The sequence below is a fragment of the Diadema antillarum genome, unplaced genomic scaffold (genome assembly GCF_040938485.1).
Source record: "Diadema antillarum isolate AM-2024a unplaced genomic scaffold, OU_Dant_1.0 seq00000886_RagTag, whole genome shotgun sequence".
In the NCBI taxonomy this organism is placed as follows: domain Eukaryota; kingdom Metazoa; phylum Echinodermata; class Echinoidea; order Diadematoida; family Diadematidae; genus Diadema; species Diadema antillarum.
Window position 1 is genome coordinate 189,604 of NW_027271750.1, and position 23,710 is coordinate 213,313.

The 23,710-nt window shown below is 39.7% G+C and overlaps 1 protein-coding gene across 1 annotated transcript; it reads left to right on the plus strand.

Moving 5' to 3' along the window:
* The first annotated feature begins 31 nt into the window (after window positions 1-31).
* LOC139740816 (low-density lipoprotein receptor-related protein 12-like) lies at window positions 32-23,242 on the plus strand. The gene is made up of 11 exons (XM_071651388.1): window positions 32-160; window positions 1,364-1,420; window positions 2,250-2,406; window positions 12,498-12,706; window positions 14,935-15,078; window positions 16,220-16,590; window positions 17,675-17,837; window positions 18,629-18,745; window positions 20,498-20,596; window positions 21,301-21,447; window positions 22,035-23,242. Exons 1-11 carry the CDS (start codon window positions 91-93, stop codon window positions 23,240-23,242), a joined length of 2,742 nt encoding a protein of 913 aa, XP_071507489.1. The 5' UTR covers window positions 32-90.
* Window positions 23,243-23,710: the final 468 nt, after the last annotated feature.

A 23,710-nucleotide genomic window follows, 5' to 3' on the forward strand; every position in this document is an offset into this window, starting at 1 on the left:
CTTCCAAGAGGTGTGATACTAGCAGTGCCACCATTGTCGTAGTTTATCTTATTTCCAGCAACCAGTTACTAACTTCACAAGCCCTCCAGAATGATGGCCATTTTCATGGACAGCTTTCGATTACCCATCTCTGTGAGAGGTTGCGGCCAGTGTTGTACACGTAAGTAATAGTGTTTAGTAGAGTCTATCTAGTAGTAGTAGAGTCGAGTCTAAAAAAGAGAAGAATTGAAATATTTTATTTACAGCTTTTTCTCCCAGCACCATCTGCCTGTGGAATTCTCTACCCGCAATAGTGGTTTCAGCTCCATCTATTGACTGTTTCTGGAGCTGCCTAGTACCACTCATCCTTCGTTAGCTCTCCAGTTGAGATGCTTTTTACTTGCACTGTAGTTTGTTCTTTATACTGCACCCAGTGCGATGGTCATGACTGTTTTTGTGGTTCTGGCCTCGCCAATTCATGTTCAGCAATACTCTACAAAGAAACTGTACAGTAGTGGAAGAAGAAGAGAAAGTACAGTACATGGATTCTGGAACAATTTACTCCACCACAAAGATAAATATAGCAATCATTTTTATGTAAATTCTATACAAACTTACAACTTTGTAAACTGAGGACTACTTGTATAAACACAGATGTTACAATATGTGAGCCATCAATGACCTCCACTTTATCGTGTGTGTAATCACACACACAACTCCATAGGATATTCTGCACTTGTACATTTTGCATTGTCCCATGTATAAACATTGATGTTTGCAGGTTTAGAGCTTGTGGCTTCTGACAAGATTTTACTTGTACTTAATGTTAACTTCTGTCTAGAATTCCTGATCCAGCTAATCTTGATGTTATTTCTTGCTGGTTACTCCAGTACTACCCTTAGCTTAATTTTCATACATATGTGTTTATTTCCATGTATGTCTCCACTTTTACAAAAAGAAAAAAAGAGGCATTTGACAGTGTCTCAAAAATTATTTTCAAGTTACCAAAACTTAAATTTTAGAGGGTTAGAGAAATGAAGTCCTTGGACCAAAGCAGGCTTCATTGCTAGTAATTGCAGATTCCATCATAAATACCAGCTCGCCTTTTGATTCTTTTTCTGTCCCCTAGGAAGGCAAGCCAGTGTGCATCTGGAGTCTCCCTGAACTTTGATTAAATTAATATTAATGACAAAAAATTCACATCTAGACAATTGAACTGCTGCGAATTGTTGATCAGAAGCATTTCTAGCATTTCAGATATAAACAGACAATGAAGTGAGTTTCAAGCATAATACAGTACAACTCTTGGTCTGTGAGTCATTCTTGAAAATAGAATGTTCGATTCATGTACAGGATTAACTTTATTGTTGTGCTCTATCAACAGGACTGTATCAGATGATTGTGTGCCAGCTCCTTATTACATCAATTCTTTGCCTGTCAGGTGAGTTTGACCTTCTTTAGCTTATCAGTTCAAGTTTCAGTACGCACACCGTCCTGTCACATGCTTGTATTGTTTTGACCACAAAGGAAACCTTTAGTGGTCCAGGGAATAGAAATTAACAAAGCTGACAATGTTCAGATCTTGTGTACAGTGTAGGTGATGTCTCTTTAACTTTTTTCCCTCTTCTCACAACAATAGTATGTACATTTGATTTTATGTTGTTTCTGGTGCTGACAGATGTCTGTTTTACTGCTTAGATCCATATCATCCTATTAGTGACATCATTATTATTCAGGTGCAAGTTTCTTCACATTGTCTCCCTACGAGCTACAAATTAAATTTGTTAAGATCGCAACTGCTGATCTGTAAATTAACAAACATGTCAGTAGCAGCAGTAGATGACGGGTTCGAGTCCACTGGTTCCTTTTTTTCCAACATGTTTGTTTATTTACTGATCAGCAGTTGCGATCTTAACAAATTTAATTTGTAGAGGGAGACAAAGTGAAGAAACTCGCACATGAACCTTCACCCCTCTGAATGATATCTGTCTCTCATCATTATTATTGTGTTTATTATTGTTATTGTTATTATTATTATTATTATTATTACTACTACTACTACTACTACTACTACTACTACTATACAATTACTATTACTATTATTATTATTATTGTTAATGATAATAATGTTATTATTACTGTTGGGTTTTTTTGCCATGAGTCAGCTACTGTATGTGTGTCTTGATCAATGCAAGGTCATCTATCGTCTTCATAATGTTATGTTTGCACTGTACACCTGACCTGTTTGTATTGTTTGATTGTTTTTTCAGTGCCTGGCCAGCCTTCAGTTGAAACCCTGTGTTCCACTGATGGCCGCTACGAGAAGGAGGGTCAAATCAGCAGTCCGAACTTCCCTGACTCCTACCCGAACGATATCAACTGCAAATGGCATATCTATCATGAGTCGAATGAGATGATAACCATAAGGTACTGTACCTTTCTCATATATCCTGGCCATAGTGCCATCAGCTGAAAAGTACAGCTTTGACTTAAAGAGGTGCATAGACAAACAAACAAACAAACAAATAGACAAACACAGTGCTTCACTTTTATATTGGAATCATGAATTAAGAAATAAAAAAGAAACTAAAGTATCGCATGAGTAATTAAGGTTTGCATGAAATGAAAATAACCATATGAAAATCACAAACTGAATTTTGAAAATGACACCTTATTTCTAACTGCTGTTCCAGCATACCTAGGTACTGTAAAAGGAATGTTCACGTGCATTTTAATTTCACGAAATTCGCTAGCGCCAAGATTCGCAAAATTAAAATGTACACGAAATTTCTTGTCTACATTATATGCATTGAACGCCAGAGGCAGTTCGTGAAAATTTCTTGCCACACAAAAGGCTGTGGGCTCCAATTCACGAAAATTTTGTGCCGCAAATATATCGTGTTTTACAGTATATTTGTTGCTGTATTCATCACACATATACTGTGGCAAAGACTTTACACTGTGCCATAAGGTCATCAAATTTCTAGTCCTCATAATTCAGAATTGATGATGCTTTGCGTCCAACACTGTTGAATTTGTGCAACAAAATTTTACTTGAGACTACAGACTGTAAATTTCCCAGCTATTCTGCATCTTGCTGAACAAGTTTATTTGGTGCAATTCTTCTCTTGAAACCAGTAAAAACTATCCACAAATCTGTCTGATGCATTTATTTCACCATGGCTTACCATACATTGTGAGTGTAACACGGAAGCGATTTGTGGTCTGGTTTTGTTTTTGTTGGTTTCTTCTTTAAGTGTTTATTTAGTTGTTGCTTATATAGCATCAGTAAACATAACAAAATCACACACAAAATAAATAGTGGTTTGTTATGTTTCCAATAATGGTATATAAGTCCTTTGTTGTGGTCTGGGAAGGCTTTTAATGCTACTTATTTTAAAGTCTGTCTTTTGTTACCTTAGTTTCTCACCTTTGCAAGAGGGAAAAGGGGACAAATACATTCAAATTATTTAGGATAGTGCACAACACTGAACATGTGTTCTTGGATTTTGTCAATTCAACTTACAGGTTACAGTACTTTGTTATTTAGCTCACAAGAGCCAGTTCAGGCTCGGCGATATGGTGCAATTAACTCTCCAAAAGCTTTTGCCCTCACTGACTAATTTGCATAAAGTAAACAACTTGTGTAGGCAAAACTGTAAGAGAAGTATTACAGGACAATCACAATACCCTCACCTCAGAACATCAAATGATATAATCTATACAACAAATTGAAGGAGAAACAATTCATTAACTCGCAATGTTAGTTATTTTGGGTCTTATTGGGGATATATCTGTGAAAATAATGTTGAAAATTAGCTTACAAAAAAAGAAAAATTTCGTCGGTAAGAAAAGCATTATTTTCTCACATTTTCTTTATTGCTCCAAAATGAATGACTTGTAGTATGTCCATTCCCTGTTCCAAATGTCTTTTCTGTAATTTGTGTCGCACAGTTACATGTATGTCAGGGAAAAAAATCAAGATTACGGTCAATCGTGACCTATCAAATCTTCGTGCTATGCACACGTAAAATCCATGGCATAAATGCATGCAACAGTTGACACATTGCCGAGTTCTTCTCAACTCCCTGACAGAACCCAATCACTAAACCTGACAACACTGAATGGCTGAGCGTGAGCTAATTAACAGAGAATGCATGCATAGACGGAAAATCTAGGTGTGCATATCCAGTATTTTCTCATAAACTCAGTTGTCTGTCTGTTCTGATTATGACCTAACTACTAATTGCGCAAACACAAAATTTCGCAGGTTGTGAGTCTGGGCTATACGGACTAGCAGATACATCAACATTTTTGCCAAAAATTCATATGGAGGATGAAATATCCATATTGGTTATGTGTGAAGTTTCAAGGGATTTGATGGTAAAGTAAGGGAGATACGCGGAGGTGAACTGTTGAGATGTTTTCTCCTTTGCTTCACACAGTGCTTTGATGACCATTATGAATCTAAAAGCTTTTGCGTCTTATCGCAGAGTTAGACCCCGTTTACAGTGCGAGGCTCGGCCGCGGCCGAGCCAACCTTCATTTCAGTGTAAATGCACAAAAGGCCAAATGCGAGGCCAAAATTGGCCGCGCATTTGGTTTTGTCCTGCAAAGGATTTTTTCCTTCGGCAAAGGCCTTTGCCTGAACAGCGACTTCGTCGCCACGGAATTCAGTTGGCAAAGGGTCTGAAAACCAGACAATACCAAATTGCATTTGTTTACAAGCAGAGCGCCACTACGACAAAATATTGAAAGGTTTAAATCAAAAGCGCGGCCAAGCCGGCAGTGTAAACGGACAAAATTGCGGGGCTGGACCTTGCAATTGAGGTTGGGCTCAGCCGCGGCTCGGCCACGGCTCGGCCCAGCCCCGCACTGTAAACGGGGTCTTAATTGCACCCTATCACTGAGCCTGAAGTGGCTCAGGTGACCTGTTGGCGATTGTTTATCATTTCCTGTGTGCATTATGTTTCACTTTCATTGTTCTTGGGAAAAGTGACATCTGGCTTTTGACTGAGATTGGTTGGAATCATCATAGGCCCAGACCAAATACCCCACATTATCAAATTTTGGTCATGATTTTTGACATTTTCATCTTGAAGAAATGTGGCTGGAGTTTGACCAAATTTGACAGGAATCATCAATGGGGGAAGGGGATTATATTTTGTACAAGTGGTGGCTTTGCCCAAATACCCAAAATTAGTTCATTTTCATTTTTTTTTTTTTTTACGCATTTTCTTCTTCTTAAAAATTGGTTGATAGATATTGACCAAGCTTATCTGGAATCTTCAAAAGGGAGGAGGGGATTATAGTTTTGTTTTTATTTAATTTTTTGTTTTTGTTGTTGTTGTTAGGGTTTTTTTTTTTTTTTTGTATCAATGGTGGTGAGGGCCCAAATGTCTTAAGTTAAGAAGGTGTTGCCCAAGGGGCATGCAGCAATTCCCAAATCTCTAAATTTTTGCAATAAGTTTGCCTTAACATATATATGTAGGTGGAGTGCCAAGAAGGCAAAGTGCACTGCTCTCGTGAATGCTAAACCTGAGGATCTCTTTGTTTCTCATAGTTTTAGTTTTCTCATCATTTAAGTTGTGTTTTAAGAGTGTACAAGTATATCTAACTTTTGTTCTGCATACATTTTAGGTCTTCAGTAGTTGTTGTTTTGCTTTGTTTTGTTTTGTTTTTACAAATAGTGTGTATCAATGAACATGTATAGTATTTTTGTTCAAACAAAATTAAGTGGGTTGTCCAGATATTACAACATTCAACAAGGTAAATAGTGCAGGAGGCAGTATTTGGCTATTTAAATACTGACAGATCAGAGCTAAACAAACACATGAGGTGGTAAGAGGGTCCAGAAGTTTACTTTATTTACAAGTCCTTTGACAACAGTATCAGTTTGAAACATCTATGCACTGGGTGGCACTGGAGTAGATAGCAGACTCACGCCCCCTATCCTACTCAAAAGATATTACAGTATTAAAGCTGAGTTTGTTTGAATAAAGGGACAACAGTAGACAGTATACGCAGTTGGTGTTATGACAGAGTGAATTAGGATTGGTTATGAGTATGGGACAGAGATATGCCATGTCAGCATAGAGCCACAGCGCACGCGTCTTGTCTGTCATCAGTCTAGATATGATACACAGCTATGGCAGAGACACACTTTTGATATTGTCCTGTGACAGATCATCTCCTTCTTTTGTTTCTTATTAGTGTTTAATTTCATGAGCCTTTATTGCATGCCATGAAAAGTTACCGGTACGAGTATTATACACACGTATGTGATACTTCTGTGCAGGTCCCATACAAGTACTCAGTGTGTAGAACAGTTGAAGTTTCATTCTATCATAAACAGTATATATTTGTCAGGGTAATTCCCGACAAAAATTTGAGCTGTAGATGGATGCAGCCATTCTGTCCCGTGTCGTGTGCAAGTGGTAGTTAAGTGCTATGCTGTTGGAGAGAACTTGCCTAAAATGGCTTGGTGTGGGACCATTTTTCTGTGAACAATTATGCAGTGCCCCAAGCACAGGAGTGCGCAAATTTATGCACTCTGTTTGTGTACAATGTTTTCTCCAAAGTTTTGTGCATAGTATAGTCTACCATCAGAGGAAAGAACATGAATACAGGAAACCCTCATCCCCCCACCTCATAGTGTACATCTGCCTGTCTATTATGATGTCTTCTTGTATCAATTTATTTCTCAGTTTCTCACTTTTAGTGGTTGCTGATCCAGACATAGATTCTTTGTATTATTGTAATACAGGATTTTGTAGGCTTGACTCACATGTCAGGGAAGTAACACTCCAGCAATTTCATTGTTGTGACACGCCATACATGTAGATTCAACTTCATTTGTATGGGTTATGTGGGCTGTATGGATCAAAGTCCAGTGCCATGCCAGCATTGGCAAAACACAAATGAAACATGAAGACTATAAAGCTCTGTCACAAAAGGAAAAAAAAAGGCTGTGTCATGCATAGTTGATTTGTATAAAAATGGAATATATATATGTCATACCCTTCAGACTGTTTTCTTTCTGTTTCAGTCTTTTCAAAGATTGACTACTTGTGTATATTTGTATACTAGTTGTTCTAAAGACAATTAAGTAGTCTTTCAGTGCTGTATTTCCTCTGTAGTGTTTGATTCTGTCCTTTCCATGGGGCCAAAGGCTATACTTCTTTCATGTGCATTTTATTCAAATACAGTCTGTGAGATTGTAATGTGCTGAACATTTTGGAAGGTGTATCTCATGTATTCAAGTTCATAGCTTTTGTTACAGGGATGTGTAGGAGTTTCAGCTGTACTCTGTAGGTAGAATTCCAACTACAGTTCGACCTCGATTATCCGGCCATGTCAGGACCGGCGCTCATCCGCATTTATAAGCGAATTGGCCGGATATGGGAGACACAATGTTAATTGTATATAGCTGCTGTCCAAGCTGCCGTCCCAGTGCACTGGCAGCTAGGCAGGTAGCGCACCCCGCAACGGTGGTGTAATCTGTGCTAGCCTGTGCAAAATTGTCGTCCCTTCTTCACAAAAATAAAGTATATCTTTATGTTAGTTCTGTTGGGAATATTGTAGGTAAATCCTGTGAGTTTTGTAGAAATTTTAATGGAGTTTAAAGTCACTGTTTTTTCTCAATTTTTGGATGAAAAAAAAAAGTCCTTCACTGCGTGAACGCATCCAGATAATAGAGATTTCCGGATAAAAGGAGGCAGGATAATCAAGGTCGAACTGTATTTGATATTGTATGTTGGCCCAAAAGCTCTGACTGGTCCAGATTTTTCTCATTGGAGAGGCAGCGAACGTTGACCGACTGGGCGAGGGCCAGATGGACAGCCTGTGCAGTTCTGTGTGGTTGATGCTGCACAAGCTACATAGGGGCAATTCCGCAGTTAGGTGGACATGACATGGATAAAAGAAATGTGCCTCTTTATCTTACTCTTTAATTTAGGTACCAACTAATGCCATGGGTGTTCACCAATCATTAAGGTCTTTCAAATTCAGTACATTTTATTTTTCGTATTTATTGATTTCGCGAGATCTAAAACCATCATTTAAAATGTACATGTGGGACTGGGGATGCTGAAATTCACTTAAATGCAAATTACAGTGGGTTCCTTTGAAATTTTTTCCTCAAAGTTTTGCTAATGGGTAAAAGATGAATACATTTGAATACTCCAGAAGTCATGTGACATTTTGTCAATTACAAAAGGGTGAAATGACCTGCGGAATTACTCCGGACAAATGTAACGTTACTAACCGTAACGTTACTAACCATGCTTTTGGGGTCTGGCTAAAAAATAATTGGTCGAACTGCTAAAAAAATTTGTGTGAACATTTGTCATGATGCAATAATTAAAATTAATGCAACACTTTGTTTGAAGTGACTTGAATTTTTGCACACTTTTTGTTACAAGACATTGATTTTTTTGTCATGTCCTTTTTTTCGTAACGTTACTGACCTGCCCTTTAAGTTGCCATAGCAATTCTAATATTTCATGGATTGTATTCATTCTTTTCTGTATCATAAACCTGGGAAGGATGAACATGTTTTTGACATAATTTTGACTTGAAATGAATAAATGGTAATTTAGTAGTAAAAATAAATATCTGAATTTGTTCAAATGTAACGTTACTAACCGCGGAATTGCCCATAGGGAGGAAGAATAAATCTGACAGTAAAGTGGTCAGTTTCATGCACATTTTTTGAAGAAACACATGATGTCTGTGTGTGTACATTTCTATTTGAGTGGGGTTGTGGATGTATGGAAATGCAACTGATCTTTGAATATGATTGGTCAAGTATGGGCTTGTGATCTCACTTTATCTGTATAGAGCCAGGTTTTGACAACTTTGGCATCAAGCACGAGGGAGGCCCAATGGTGATCAAGTCTATTTGTTAACATCACAGGTAATTGAAACCGAATCAAAACAAAATACAGAAACTGGGAATAAGTACAATGTGTGAGAATCATTACATAAATGACCTGGACTTCTGAGAAGCACTTTAAAGCCTTTGATAAGGTCTATAAACAAAGAGCACTAAGCAAGGGTATGCAAGAGATTGCAGTTTTAACACTAGACATATATCATCCAATTACATGTACACAGTGACACGTACACAGAGAGGTTACATGTACTGTTGGAATAAGAGTACATAACTTGCAGGTCATGATAGGTCAGAGATAGGAGGAGTTAGCGAGAAGATAGAGCTGAAATGGAACAATGGAAGTTCACAAATCCCCTTTCAGTTTGATTGTATACATGTAGATTTCATTTATGTACATGTTTATTCATTGATTTAATATTTTTCATCCAGTATTCATCAGTCATTCGAATTTATGAGGCCAGTGTATTGTAAAACATCACAAGTACCCATGGTAATTGGACAGATGAGGATTTCATGTATTAAAAAATGCAATATCATTTTTTTTTTTTGTTCCAGTATTTACATAAGAATTTAAGGAGAACACATCAAAATTCCACAGAAAGTTTCATGCTGTTAATGCGATTGTGTCACACCTTACAATGTGTTGAGAATAGGACTAAAAAAGTGACAGATTGGATTAGCCTGCTTCTTCATGAACAGTAGAGTAATTTGGGTAGTTCTTTAATTTTTCTAGAGTTCAAATTGCCCTTGTCCTAGAAACTGGCTTAAAGATTTGATTTATATTTGAACTGAAATATTTCCTGTATTAGAGACTCTGAGGAGTAACCATCTTAAAAAGTTGTTAAAGGGCAAGTTCACCTTCATAAACATAAGGATTGAGAAAATGCAACAATAAAAGTAGAGCACATCAGTGAAAGTTTGAGGAAAATTGGACAATCGATGCAAAAGTTATGAATTTTTTAAATTTTTGTGTTGGAACCGCTGGATGAGGAGACTACTACAGCTTGTGAGTCATATGCGTACAACAGTATAAAGAAAATGTAAAAGAAAATTTAACATATTTTCACTTTTTTCGCATAATAAAAGAGCACTTGACTTGCCTCTTTCTAAAGGCAGGGGGAATAATATTACCCATAACATTTGTCGGTAACGAGGGAGGGGAATGTGTACTTTTTTCAAAAGATGGAATTTTGTGAAATTCTATTTATATTTTCCTTATATTGTTGTACGCATGTGACATCTAAGTTATTCATACACTTCAGTAGTCTTCTCATCCAGCGGGTACTGCACAAAAACTTCAAAAATTCATAACTTTTGAACGGATTGTCTGATTTTCCTCAAACTTTCAATGATGTGTTCTACTAATATTGCTACATTCTCTCAATCCTTATGTTTATGAAGGTGAACTTGTCCTTTAAAAAGTTGTTAACTTCTGCACATGCACCACAGAGACAAGGCAAAATGCAGCCAAGTGTACAATGTAATAGATGCTGCTTGAGTGTCTTATGCCAGGGCTGCTTTAATAAACCTTACCCTGACAATGTTCAGAGAACGAATATCTCTGCCTCTGGCAGGAAAACTGCAGGAGAGAGCGGGGGTACCATTTTGGTAGACAATTTTGCAGAAGTTACTGCGACAATGTCCGAGCAGTGTTCAACTTTAAAGGGACCGTTTTAATAGGCATGGTAAAAAAAAACAGTTGCGTGGATGCTACCTGGACGTTGTTGCGGTAATAAGGCTCTGTTAAAATGGAGTGTGTGTAAAGATGCCAGTGCGGTAACAGTATTACAGAGAATTTGTAATTCAATGATGCAAAACATGTCACTTTATAAGCTATTCGTATGTATCTCAAATGCCTCAGTTGAATAATTAGACAGGAATCTATTTGCTGGTAGCATAGCAATTCGAGCGTTATTGTGACCCAGTGCCTCATGTAGGGTATAGTTTCAGAATTACAACAGGGCTGTTGATGCTTTATTATTCATTATGTTTGGCATGCAAAAAGTATACTTATATGTAGATGTGGGGAAATGTGAATCGCAACTGCTGTATCATCACACACGAGTCACATGATCTCCTAATTTAATGTGAACTCACGCCCACCAGTTTTTTTTTGTGTGTCTTTTTTAATGTTTTTTTTAAACAACTGGCTACCACACTTCAATGCTTTCATATTACATGTACCTCAATAGAAATAAACATATTCTATAAATGGATCATCGAAACTGAATCTGGAACAAATGCACTGAAGAATACATTATACATGTAGTTCCCTGCACAGCCTTGTATTATGTAGTACAACAAAAATCTTGCCATGGGGCATGATCTGTACACTTGCAATTTTTGGTGGTGTGGTACATGTATAAATGCAGCATTCATACTTTTGAGGGAAAGTACCCCCAGCAAGTCTCTGCCCTGCTTTGCTCTTCTGAATTAGAAATCAAATTGCTTGAGATATTACATGCAAATGTATCCAGTTTTTTATTTCTCATGCATGCAAAACAATTACTGTAAAACATGATATATTCGCGGCATGAAATTTTCGCAAATTGGAGCTGACAGCCTTTTTCGTGGCATGAAATTTTCGCGAAGTGCCACTGGCGTTCAGTGCATATAGTGTAAACAAGAACTTTCGCGTGCATTTTAATTTCGCGAATCTTAGCGCTCGCGAAATTCGCGAAATTAAAGTGCACGCGAAAATTCCTCGTTTTACAGTACCTGGTAAACTCGCATTATCTATTGATGCAAGATTTATATTTCTCTGCCCAAAACATGTTTGTGATTCATCTCCTAATGTTGATACCACAAGAAATTTATTATTACCTCCGCCAAGGGAGGAGGTTATGTTTTCGTTACTATTGGTTTGTTTGTTACACTGTTAATTAGTTTGTATGTTTGTCCGTGTGCAAAATAACTCCAAAAGTAGTGAACGGATTTTGATGAAACTTACAGGAAAGGTTGAGAATGACACAAGTAACAAAGAATTAAATTTTGGTAGTGATCCGAGAATTTTGGGGGGATTTTATGAAGGATTTTTTATATTTTGACAGGTAGAGTCAATGAACTAGGGAGTTCAAGCTGCGCATTTTGAGGTTTTCAAACGCGCACTAAAGTGCGTGCTCTAGTTTTCTGCTAGGGCGAGACGCGCGCCACGCAGCTGAAGGTTTATGACGTAACAAAGGCTTCTATACTGGGAAATCGGGCGATTTTTCAGCATGTATACTTATGGGTGGAAATGACTGATCTCTATGGAAGAACCCAAAAAGCTTTTCTCCATTGGTGGAGAGGAGAAAAATCTCTTTGGGAAGAGCAAGACCATGGGTGGAAAGTAACTGCTTGGCGGAGGTCTGCGCTCTCAGAGTGCTTTTCTATTTTTTTTTTTTATTTTTTTTTATTTCAAACCCTTTTGTTGAGTGCCAAGTACCACAGTTTGTCTCATGTTTGTGTCTATATCCCACAGGAATCTGTGATGTACATGTATGGCAAAGTGCTCACTGTGTACGGTACATCATTGGATCCATATTTGGTCAAAATTGTCAAATTCATAAATCTGTGAATATGATGGAAAGAATCAAATAACTTGATTCATCAATTCTATCTGTATCTGCTTTGTTTTGTCCAGCTTCACGTCGTTCGACATTGAAGGGCAAGATGGTACAGAGTGCACAGCCGATGTTTTAACGATAACGGACAAGCAGTCCAAGGCATACTGTGGCGATTCTCTGCCTACCCCCTACATTTCAACTCTGTCGGAGAACAAGCGTCTCCGCATCAGTTTCGAGTCGGACAGTTCAAACACACGCAAAGGCTTCCAGCTAACATACTTTAAAGGTGAGAGTGTGTTTTCTTGTTTTATGGTGGGCTTGATCAGAAGAAAATGCTTGTTCTGAATGAAAGGAGAGTCATCAGAGCAGGCAACAACCATCAGTGCAATTGTTTAAAGCGGCATTCCAGATAATCAGCAATCTATATAATTTCACATCAGGTAGTGCATAAATCAATAGCACCATGTACAGATTTGTGGAATTCATTGTGGTCCCTGAGCAGATAAACCAGCCCCTGTACTCTGACAAACCAAAACATAATACTGAACGAGGATGATGACCTAGGAGGTTTGCACCTTCCTGTAATACAGTGTTGTTATTCCATTACAATACAATTTGCTCAACAAGTTCATCTGTGTAGAATTTATGCATGTTTTATTTTGTGCTGTTTACTTGAGCACCCGATCATGCACTTGTGTATGGAACTGCTGTATCAGCATCATTGTGATTTGTAATGAATTTTGAAAACATTCTCTTTTTTAACTTTCACATGTTTGTACTTAGATGCACTATATCATCTTTTAAATCTCGGTGTCAGTATGTATGATTTACAAGGATTATATTCACAACGTTGTTGTATTCATATTCCATGTCCGTTTGTACTCTTGAACCCCAAGAGGAGTCAAAAGAGTCAATGAAATTCTACAAAGTGTACAAATCAATTCTGAAATTTTGTCCCTAATGTAACAGATTTATAGAGTTTTGAATTCAAAAGTTTACAAATTATCTAGAGGTCTCCTTTAATAGAATGGTGGGGAGATAGACATTACAGAATGTCGTGTAATGTTAAGTATATATGAAGTACCAGATTGTAGGTTTTTATCTTTGTGTGCTTGTGCTTATAATACTATTCATGAATGTGCTTTATTGTTATATAGTAAATAGGTAGAGTGAAATTTGCGATGCGATTGGTTGGATAGTATCACGTGATCGTGCAAAAATTTGGTATAGTGGCACGACCGTGCCACTATAACGCTTACAGTGCGTGCCTACGCTTTATGTACGAAGAGATTCGCGCAAGGCCTAGGGAGCTAGGCGGCCAATGGACGTAGTAAGACAAGGCCAAGCATTTCAACGTCATGCGCGCGTAGAGCTCTGCCAGCAGGATGCAGAATGTAGGAGTTTATAACCGAGTCTGCTCTGTGATGTGTAATATGCATACATGGCTGTACTAGCGTCGCACGCTGTGTACAGTTTGTACGTAAACTACGGTAGGTTGCGGTTGTTAACTCTGCGTGCAACAAGTGCAGTGCCGGCGGTACGGTGAGTCTTGTTAGATCTAAATTAGGGCCTAGACCTACGGAAATACATGTAGATCGAGGGACCTATTTACTATAATAATTAGTGCATGTTCTATTGATGCACCAGTACTGGACTATAGAACTCCAAATACTAAATTATCCCGAGTGCAGTTTTGTTTCACCGAGGCCGCATTCTGTCGTTCTCTAATCCAGTATAGCGCATCATAGAGCATGCACTATTTATATAATATGAAAGTCTGCTGCCAATTTATCTTCATTGCATGTTGTGGAAATCTTGTGCTACATGTATGAGGAGTTCAATAAGCTATGGCAGCTACCCAATGTGTATTGAATCGGCAGTCCTGTGCATATATCGGGAGAGCAGGAAGGAAAAAAAATCTTGTGTGATCACTTTTGTGCAGTTTGTGAAATGTAAAAAAAGAAAGGGGAAAACCCCTGATAGCACCCTTCACTAGCATAGTACCAGTACCATTGATGTTCTGCCGTTGATGTTTGCAAATCATGTGTTCGTACAAGGTGTTATGTGATACAAAACTCGACATTGTAGGTACACTGTACACATTATGTATCTCTATTCTTTATGTATATTTTTCAGTGTGTTACATGACACAAAGCAAATTAAAAGATGTTGTGATGCCCATTATGGCACCTTGGTGCATTTTCTCTCCATTCTTGCAACCTATAATATTTATGTTCTCATGAGGAAGTTCAAACTGCATTTTGGTTGGCCTTCACATGCCTGGAAATTGCCATAGAATGGCAGCATCGCTTGATGCTTGGATTGAGAGGCAGTGGACTGACAGTCTTGGATGTAATTATTCAGCACACATAAGTGTCATGAAATGGTGGAAAGGCCCATCAAAAAAAAACCAAACAAACAAACAAACAAACTTTTTTTTTTCAATGTACATAAAGGCATACATTGTAAATGTCTGTTATGTTGTTTTCTTTCTGCTACTATTAAATTCCACAGGTGTCTTTCCTGCGGAATCCTGCGACATCGAAACCCAGTTCTTGTGTCGAACTATAGAGAAATGTATCCCCCGCAAGTGGCTGTGCAATGGTCAAGATGAATGTGGTGATCGAAGTGACGAATCTGTCATGGAGTGTCATCAAGGTAGGGCATTTTTTTGTCAGTTTCAATTAATGAGTTGCCATGATTTCTATAACGGCTAATATCATAAAAATCTTAACACTTTGTTGTGCATTATATTGCTCTCTCAGTTTTAATGCAATTTAGTTGAAATTGGGCACATGCGATCAATGTAATGTGTAATTATGCAAGACACTCTTTTTGTGAGTGTCAACTGTGTTGCCATGGCAACAGCGATCACTCACCCCACCAGAGCCAAGGAAAGCTCTTTATTAGATAGAAGCACTTACTATTTTTTTTTAATGCAACACAACATGAAATGATGAAATTCTACAGTGTTTTGAAAGCATGATCATTTCTGTGTCTTTCCTATGCCTTTGAGGAACAAACAACAACAACAACAACAAACAGTTGTACATGTATATTGAGGACTACTGAATGTGTTTGGTTAACACATACATACCTAGATTGGTAATTAGGAAGTAGAGCACTTTGTATTAAAGGTAGGGAATACCTTTTACAGACCTCCCAAAATGCAGCAAAACATTAAATATGAACCTCAGGGGACTTGTTTAGGCCACTGCTGAGAAATTTGGAAGTCAACAGTTATCTACAATTTGAATAATGCACAAAACTCAACTACTCAGTAGTTCTGTGTGTCAGCCACACTTGAGCCTTTTTGTTGCAGTCTTCTGTATTTTTTATCTATAAATACAAATCTAAAAGTATAAGAGCTGATGTAATAGCATATAGAGTGTGTGGCAAGAATGTATATAAAAATGTTTGTAAGTTTTGATGAACTTTCTTCACAAAATATACATGATGGACACACATGCAGTGCATGGGTCTGCAAAGGTAGCCTAGTAATGTACTGGAATTTACGGTGAGCCCCGAAAAAAATTCAATTCAAAATGTAACGGTCAATAAAAATGTACTAAATGTTACCTTCCACTTTCAGTACTTTGTGGGAGTTTCTAAAATGATACTCTCTTCAACATACCACTGTATTTATACAACTCTTCATTTAAGGCATGCAAATGGGATTCCCTACCTTTAAAGGGCTATCAAAGTACACACTCTGTGCCTACCGGTAGATGTTATATTGTGCCCTTGAGAGAGCTTCAGGTGCTGATGTTCTTGTTCTTTTTCTAATTCCAATCTTTAGAGCCGTCACAGAGTCCAGCTACAGGCTCCACGACGGCGGCTGATTGTCCACCACATACCATGTCCTGCCTTGACCAGACCAGGCATCACCAGTGCCTGCCCGAGGACAAGAAGTGCGACGGCAGCCAGGACTGCCTGAGCGGCAAGGACGAGCACGACTGCGAGACCGTGTGCGATCACCAGCTCAGCAACGACATCGGCTTCTTCACCTCCCCGAATTTCCCGGAGTCCTATCCCAACGACCTGGAGTGCAGGTGGACCATCGTGGTCTCCGCGGGCAACATCGTTCAACTGCGCTTCGTCAGGTTCGACCTAGAGCAGGGTTACCACACTGACTATGTCTCTGTGTATGATGGCAGCTCCGACAATGCTGTGAGTGGAAAGTGTGAAATTTTGTTTCCTGATTGACTGATTTTTCAGGAAATCATTTTAGTAGACAGGAGTTTGATTCCAGTGATGTATAGCCGATGATGCAAAACTGTTCCTATCTGAGTTTTGGGGGGTCATTTTTACGCCACAATGCTGGATTGTCAGTGCATGAATGTGAGCTGCCGCTCAATTACATCTTCCTTCCAAGTTGGTAATGCGACACTTCTCATACTGCCAGCACATCCCTGTATGTAGTGTATGTGTGTGTGTGGGGGGGGGGGGGGATGGGTGGGTGTGTATGACCACTCAAATGATGTGCAGTATTGAGTGTGTAGCTTCTCAGGTCAACAGGTCCTCTCAGGCAGCTGCACAACATGCTATGGGAGTGTCTAACTCTTCACAATTTCAAATCATGCCTTGTAATACACCTGATGAGAATCATGTACATTTTGTATGTGAAGACTTCATAAATTGCTCAATTATGTTTAGATTTATTGTGGTCAATTTATTCATTACATGGAAATCTGTACTTTGTTATTCCTATCAGTTTGTCAGTTTCCTGTTATCGTACATCATGAGTGGTACTCGGAAGTGGTTACTTTGAAAGTAACCACTTCTCACCAATGAAAGTATAAACGGAAAGGGGAAAGATTAGGAAAATGTGTGCTGTGTGGGATGCATGCAGTTGGCATACTTACCTCTTGTGTGCAAACACACAAGAGATTTTGGCTGAAATGTTTGCAACTTTTTGTGTGTGTTTGAACTCTCAAAGTTTGGTTGAACCTTTTAAACAAGTGTCATATACACAGAAATTTATGAACATTATCAATCGTAAAGTTCCGAGTTGGAGTCCTGTGGCGGCAGCTGTTGTGTCCATAGGCAAGGCTTTTCTCTTCATTGCATAGTCCTGTGGAAGAGACCTGCAACTGTTGATTATGTGGTTACTTGCTTTAAAATGAACATCCGTTTTTTTCCTCAGCAGCCATTTCACCCAAATCATAAATTCATTTCAGTTCAATTTACATCAGTGTGAGACCCATGCCCTGCAGTGTAAATATCTGACTGTCCTTTCTCTTTGATACTGCAGGACCTCATTGGCACGTACTACGGTTACAAATCCAGCACTGATAGCACCAGCACACACTACCCCCCTGCTGTCATAGAGGGCACAGGCAACCGCCTTCACATTGTCTTCATCACCGACGGTTCTGCCCCTAACACAGGCTTTAATGCAACCTACCAGACCAAAGGTGAGATACGTAGTGATTGTTAGAGACATATAATGCCAAAAAAGGTAGTTGTTGATGTCTTGCTTTGTTCCTGTTTCCTTCTGTGGTTTCTGTATTTGTGTCTTTCCAATTCTGCTCGTCTTTTCTTTAGCTCTATACCTGAAGGGCGCAGGAGGCATAATGTTTTTAGGTTGTTCATCCATCCATCCCACAGCTCGTTATTGTGATTGTGGAGAAACCACAGTTATGAATTTTGTGGTTCTCCTCCCAAATACGGTATGCTACATGAAATGTAGATGGGCTGATTGGATTTAGGGCAAAAATCCCTCAAGGTCAGAGGTCAAAGGTCACAGAACTTTGGCAAAATTAACATTTCAGCTTCCACTTCATGTAGAAATGTCCAGTAGTAGTATAATTTGGCATTAAAAGTAGAAATGAATAGGCAATTACTTCTGTAAAATTGTACTGGCGAAATGTTAAGATCAGGGGTCACTGTACTCTTGCCAAGAAAACCTGCCATTTCCAGCCATTTTGTCAGCTAGGAATGTCCAGTAGTGATGTAAATTGGTGGATAGGGAATGAATGATTTGGTATGCACGGTCAGCTGTTTTTTAATTCCGTTGGATCAAAAAAGGAAATAGTATTTCATATTCAACAAGCAAAATATTTGTGTGCTTTTATTTTCACGCTAGTTTCATGTGCGCAAAATGCCTTAAAGTTTACAAATTTCCGCTTTAACAGAAGTCTTGCCCAGTTGAATCCTTCGGCCTCTTCCCGTCCTCAATATGTTGTGCTTTGTTGACTTGTGATAGGTCACTGCATTGGCGAGCAGCGGCTCTGTGCAGATGATGATCTGAACTGCTATGCTCCAGACCAGCACTGTGACGGCATTCTGACCTGTCTGCGAGGGGAGGATGAGATGGGATGCAGTGAGTACCCACAGATTCTTTGTGCATTAAAGGGGCATTCCAGGCAATTTATATAATTTCCCATCATGTAGTACACATACGTCAATAGTGCCATGTGTAGAGTGGTGAATTTTTTTTGTGGTCCTTGAGCAGATAAGCCAGTACTCTGAAGCCCCCAAGACATTATACACTGAACAAGGATGATGACATAGGAGGCTCACCTATTCCAGAAATGCAGCAATGTAATTCCATTATGATAGTTGCGTTCAGACGGTGATCCTTAAGTTCGAGGATAGCTACAAGACTTTGAAGATAAGCTCTGGCCCCCTAAATACGACACATGATCACTGAGTACAGTGATGACGCTTGTCTTAAAAGGTAGCTATCCTGGGCTTTATTTCATAAAAAGTTGATATGAAAGCAACTCTTGCTGGAATGGCAGTTGTCATGGTAATGACAAGAATCCAGCTTCCTGATTGGCTGTTGCTATGGAAAGTTGCATTCCAGCAAGAGTTGCTATTTATGAAATGGGGCCCTAAAGGGTAGGCTCACTGCTTCCCGTAACTCTGAGTGAGTCTTACTTCTTATCAACAAGTTCTGTCCACACGATGCTTAACTATGAGTGGGAACCCCCCCCCCCCCCCCCCCCCCCGGCTCGTTGACAGAGCACTAATCCTGAGAGATCTTGTGGATAGCTATCTTTGAGTTAACTTCCAAGTTAGCTGTCAATGGGTGCGTCTACATGGTGCTTAATTACGAGCTTATCCTCGAAGATGGCTATCCTTGAGGTCAAGGATCACAGTCTGTATGTAACTAGCACTGCTTGCTTTCGTTCACCTGTGCGGAATTTGTGTATGCTTTGGTTTGTTTCCTTGAGCATCCAATTATGCATTCTTATGTGAAGCTGCCATGTCATCGTCCTTGTTCATTGTCATTTGTTATGAATTTTGAAAACATTCATATTCCTCATCCCAATCACTGTAAGTTCTTCAATTCTGGTACCCAGTATTTATTTACTTTAACCAATCTATAGATGTTCAAATGCAGAAGTCTAAAAATCAATCTGAAGGTCTCTTTTAAGTCAAAGTATCAGCTTGGAAGACAGTGCTTGCAATTTCTTGTGAATTCAGTTTTCATGTAACAACTTAAAGATGATGTTTAAATTTGCCATGGCTTGAGTCTTGAACTTGTCAGAACTCTGCCAACTGAGCTGTATTAGGATGTTAAGATGCATGAAGAAATACTAAAGCAACAAAGGACTGATGTATGAATGTTTCTTGGAGGTTATCTGAGTATAATCTCTGATTCTTTCACCTGCTTTGTAGCTCTTGTGAATCTTGCTCATATAGACAAGAGAGATCATTCATTTTGCATTCTGTAAGTTTTTGAGTTTTTTTTTTTTTTCTAAATGCTGGTGAAGTTTCAATAAGCTTGCTTTTTGCAAAGGAAAACCATTCTTCTCATGCTATGAAAAAATTGCAGATAAATATTTATAGCTCTTGTGTGGGTGAGCGTGCTCGTCAGATATCACCCAACGTAATGTCAGGAAGTTTAGTTTTGTTACAGCTAGATTGTCGATTCCCTTTTATTTTGAAGGCCTTCCATGGTGGTTTTGATTAGGTCTATAGGAGGTGTCTTAAGATTTCCAATCAGGCAAAGTGCAGTGTGTAACTTCATTCATGGTATCTAGTCTCAGTCTGCTGTTTGTGTCACCCATCAATGTGTATCTCTCATGATTTGGATTTGTCGTCTCTTTGCCACATTCCTCACAAGGTAACTGCCCTGCCGACAAGATACCATGCAACCCACACGACCAGGTCATCAAGTGTTACTCCAAAAATGACCGGTGCAACGGGCAGTCACAGTGCAGTGGTAAATACTCAGCCTTTTAATGACACACATATGCATACACATGCGCATGAACACTTTGAAACAAATGCGAATGTTCTATTTAGTCCACCTTATTGATGACCAGTGAATTATGCTACAGTAGATTTTAGTAAGAGTACCAGTAATTAAATTGCAAATGGTAGGTTAGCATCTGTCAAACATGATATATTAGTGGCATGAAATTTTTGCAAATTGGAACCGACGGCCTTTTTGGTGGCATGAAATTTTCGCCAATTGCCAATGGCGTTCAATGCATACAGTGTAGACAAGAACTTTCACATGCATTTTGTTTTTCGAGAATCTTGGGGCTCGCGAAATTCATGAAATTAAAATGCACACGAACATTTCTTAATTTACAGAATTTGCTGCATGAAATTATAAAGATCAAAACTTGAACAACATGGTTTAAAACTCAAGTTTCGTTTTTAGTAATCATATGATATAGATTTGACTAGCAATAAAGGTCTAAACTGTTTGAAAATCATTTTATCAACTTTGATAAAAAAAACCATAGCCTACCCATGGATTTATGATCGTATATATTTAAGATTTTAATCACATTAAAGAATGCTTGCCAGATACAGCTTTGGCATGTGAGAATGACTGCACACTGTTTGTGTATGGTTTAAGGAAGGAAAGTTTGTTGATTGACAGCACTTTCTGCATGTTTTCCCATTGCTGTGCAGAAAACTATGACGAGATGAACTGCTCAGCGACTCTGTGCAACTCCCACGTAGGGCTCTTCCTCTGCCGCAGAGGCAGGTGTATTCAGGAGAGCTGGATTTGCGACACTAACGTGGACTGTGAGGATGGCTCTGACGAACAGGGCTGCCGTGAGTAGTGAATTTGTCCTGTCTTGAAAGCACTAATATAGAGAGCAACGCAACACTGTGTTTAAGCATACCTTTACAGATAGAGTAAAATTGAAGTGACAGAATGGTGTGAGTTCCAGTAATATTGGACCTGAAACCAGGCAGTTGTGGAATGTCAAAGTTGCATGTCTTTTCATGTCATAGTGATACAGGTAGCAAACAACATATGCAAATTAAGTGAGCGAGATGCTGAATCGTGCTCAATAAGTACCGTCACAATAACTCGCTTTGGGGGAAAACTTTTAGGTTTGTAAACCTGGAGTGTCTGAGTTCAGCCCATCCTCCATGATTTAGACTACGGATAAATGAACAACGCAACAATATTGTGGAAAAGTCCTGACTGCAGTAGGTCATATACTTGACTGTAATGCACATATTCATGGATGACATAATCTCATTCAGGGATGTGATGCTCCGCAACTTAAAAGAGGCTTTCATAGTAACATGTCCTGTGGGAAAAGTGCAGTGTATGTGAGATACACAGTGCATCTGATCTCTGTGTGATCGCTTTGTACTGATATCTGTTTTGTTTGTTTGTCTTTCTGTAGCTATGTCAACCAAAGTCATCACTGCAGCAGTTGTTGGTTCCATAGTCTGTGGGTTGCTCCTGGTGGCTGCCCTGAGCTGCACCTGTAAGCTCTACCAGCTCTATCACAGCGACCCCCATCCTCCGACCCACACATCGCCCCTGCGTGAGATTGAGGACGAGCTGATGAGGCGGGAGGCCCCGCCTTCCTACACTGCCACAATGTCGTCACCTCACTTCGACGAGGCCCAGAGGGCTTTCATAGAGAGTTTGCAAGCAGCCGCCCAGGCGAGGCAGGCGAGGGATGCCAGGAGGACAAACTCTCATCCTCCAGGTCAACCTTCGAGTAATGTCTCTCAGCTTTTGCCAGAAAGCCAGCCACAGCCTCATGAAAGCCGTGCCGATCGAGGAAATACCGCACAAGACACAGTATCTGCTGATAATAGTGCAGTGGCCAGTCAAGGGCAAGGCAGAGACTTGCAGCAGGAGACACAAGTGGCTCCTGTGAGTGAAGACAACTCATCTCCGTACACAGAGATCGCGGAGCTGCGCCAGCCGAATCCAGTCGGCGACACCGCCAGCAGCTGCACCACTGACACAGACTCGGACACCAATGCTGAGGCAGAGCTGGAGCAGCGGGACTTGGACATCATCCGGGCAGCGACAAATATACGCCGCATCCGGCTGGCGGGTGGGATGCAGAACCTTGTGGATAGGGTAACGGAGCAGCAGAGGGGGGATGCAAGTCAGCGGAATGGGGAGGGCGAGACCAGGAGGCGATCCAGCAGTGGCTTGCAGAACATCATGGAGAGGATAAATCGCGGCAGAGAGAACCAGACTCGAGGGGATGGTGAGCCTGAGACAACCTCAGATGCAAATGCCAGCACCAGTCAGGAGGTCGCAAACCAGGAGAACGACGAGCCACTCGAGGGCTCGGCGGAGGAGAACGAGGGGCATGAGTGCTCTGAAGATGCGGTCTTTTCATCACCGTCCCCAAGTGAGGTCACTGAGCCAGTGAGCAGTAGCAATGGTGATAGCCAGCAAGTCCCAGATAGCAATGAGGAGCAGGCAGCTGAGGAGGCTGCGATGATCCACACCTCCGAGGAGCAGGCTACCCGTGCAAGAGCAAGCAGTGAGGACGATGCTCCACTAAATCTGTCAGACTCAGACTCCGTTGAATTTAGTGGCTCTGGCCTCTTTGAGGATGATGATGCGGCTCTGCTATCGTAGAACACGGATAATGTGTGATGTGAAACTAGGAAGGAGATGAACCTCAAACTTATTTTCATACAGGACAGAGACAATGCTTTCATAAAGATTGAACCATTTTGCGAATAGTTTCAGATATATACTAGTGCTTTCAAGTACAGAATAATTCATAGTGTGGAAGGAGTGTGCATGGATCATGAAAAGTTCTCACAAATTGATTATGTGTGTATCCAACATGTGTATAAGTCCATATTCTTCTGCATTTCTTTCCACCCATCAATTAAGTTTGCTGATACTTGGATTTTTTTTCACTCACAATTTTGTGGATTGGGCGCAACATTCATTCTGAGCATACTCACTGCATCTTTTTTCGAATCCTGCTGTCTTGTTGTCTTCTACACACATGTGGGTGGTCCAAAGTTTGCCTTGTGATTAGCCGTCAGAGTGAAACTCAAATGGACATGTTGTACATTTGCAGACATCTTGTAA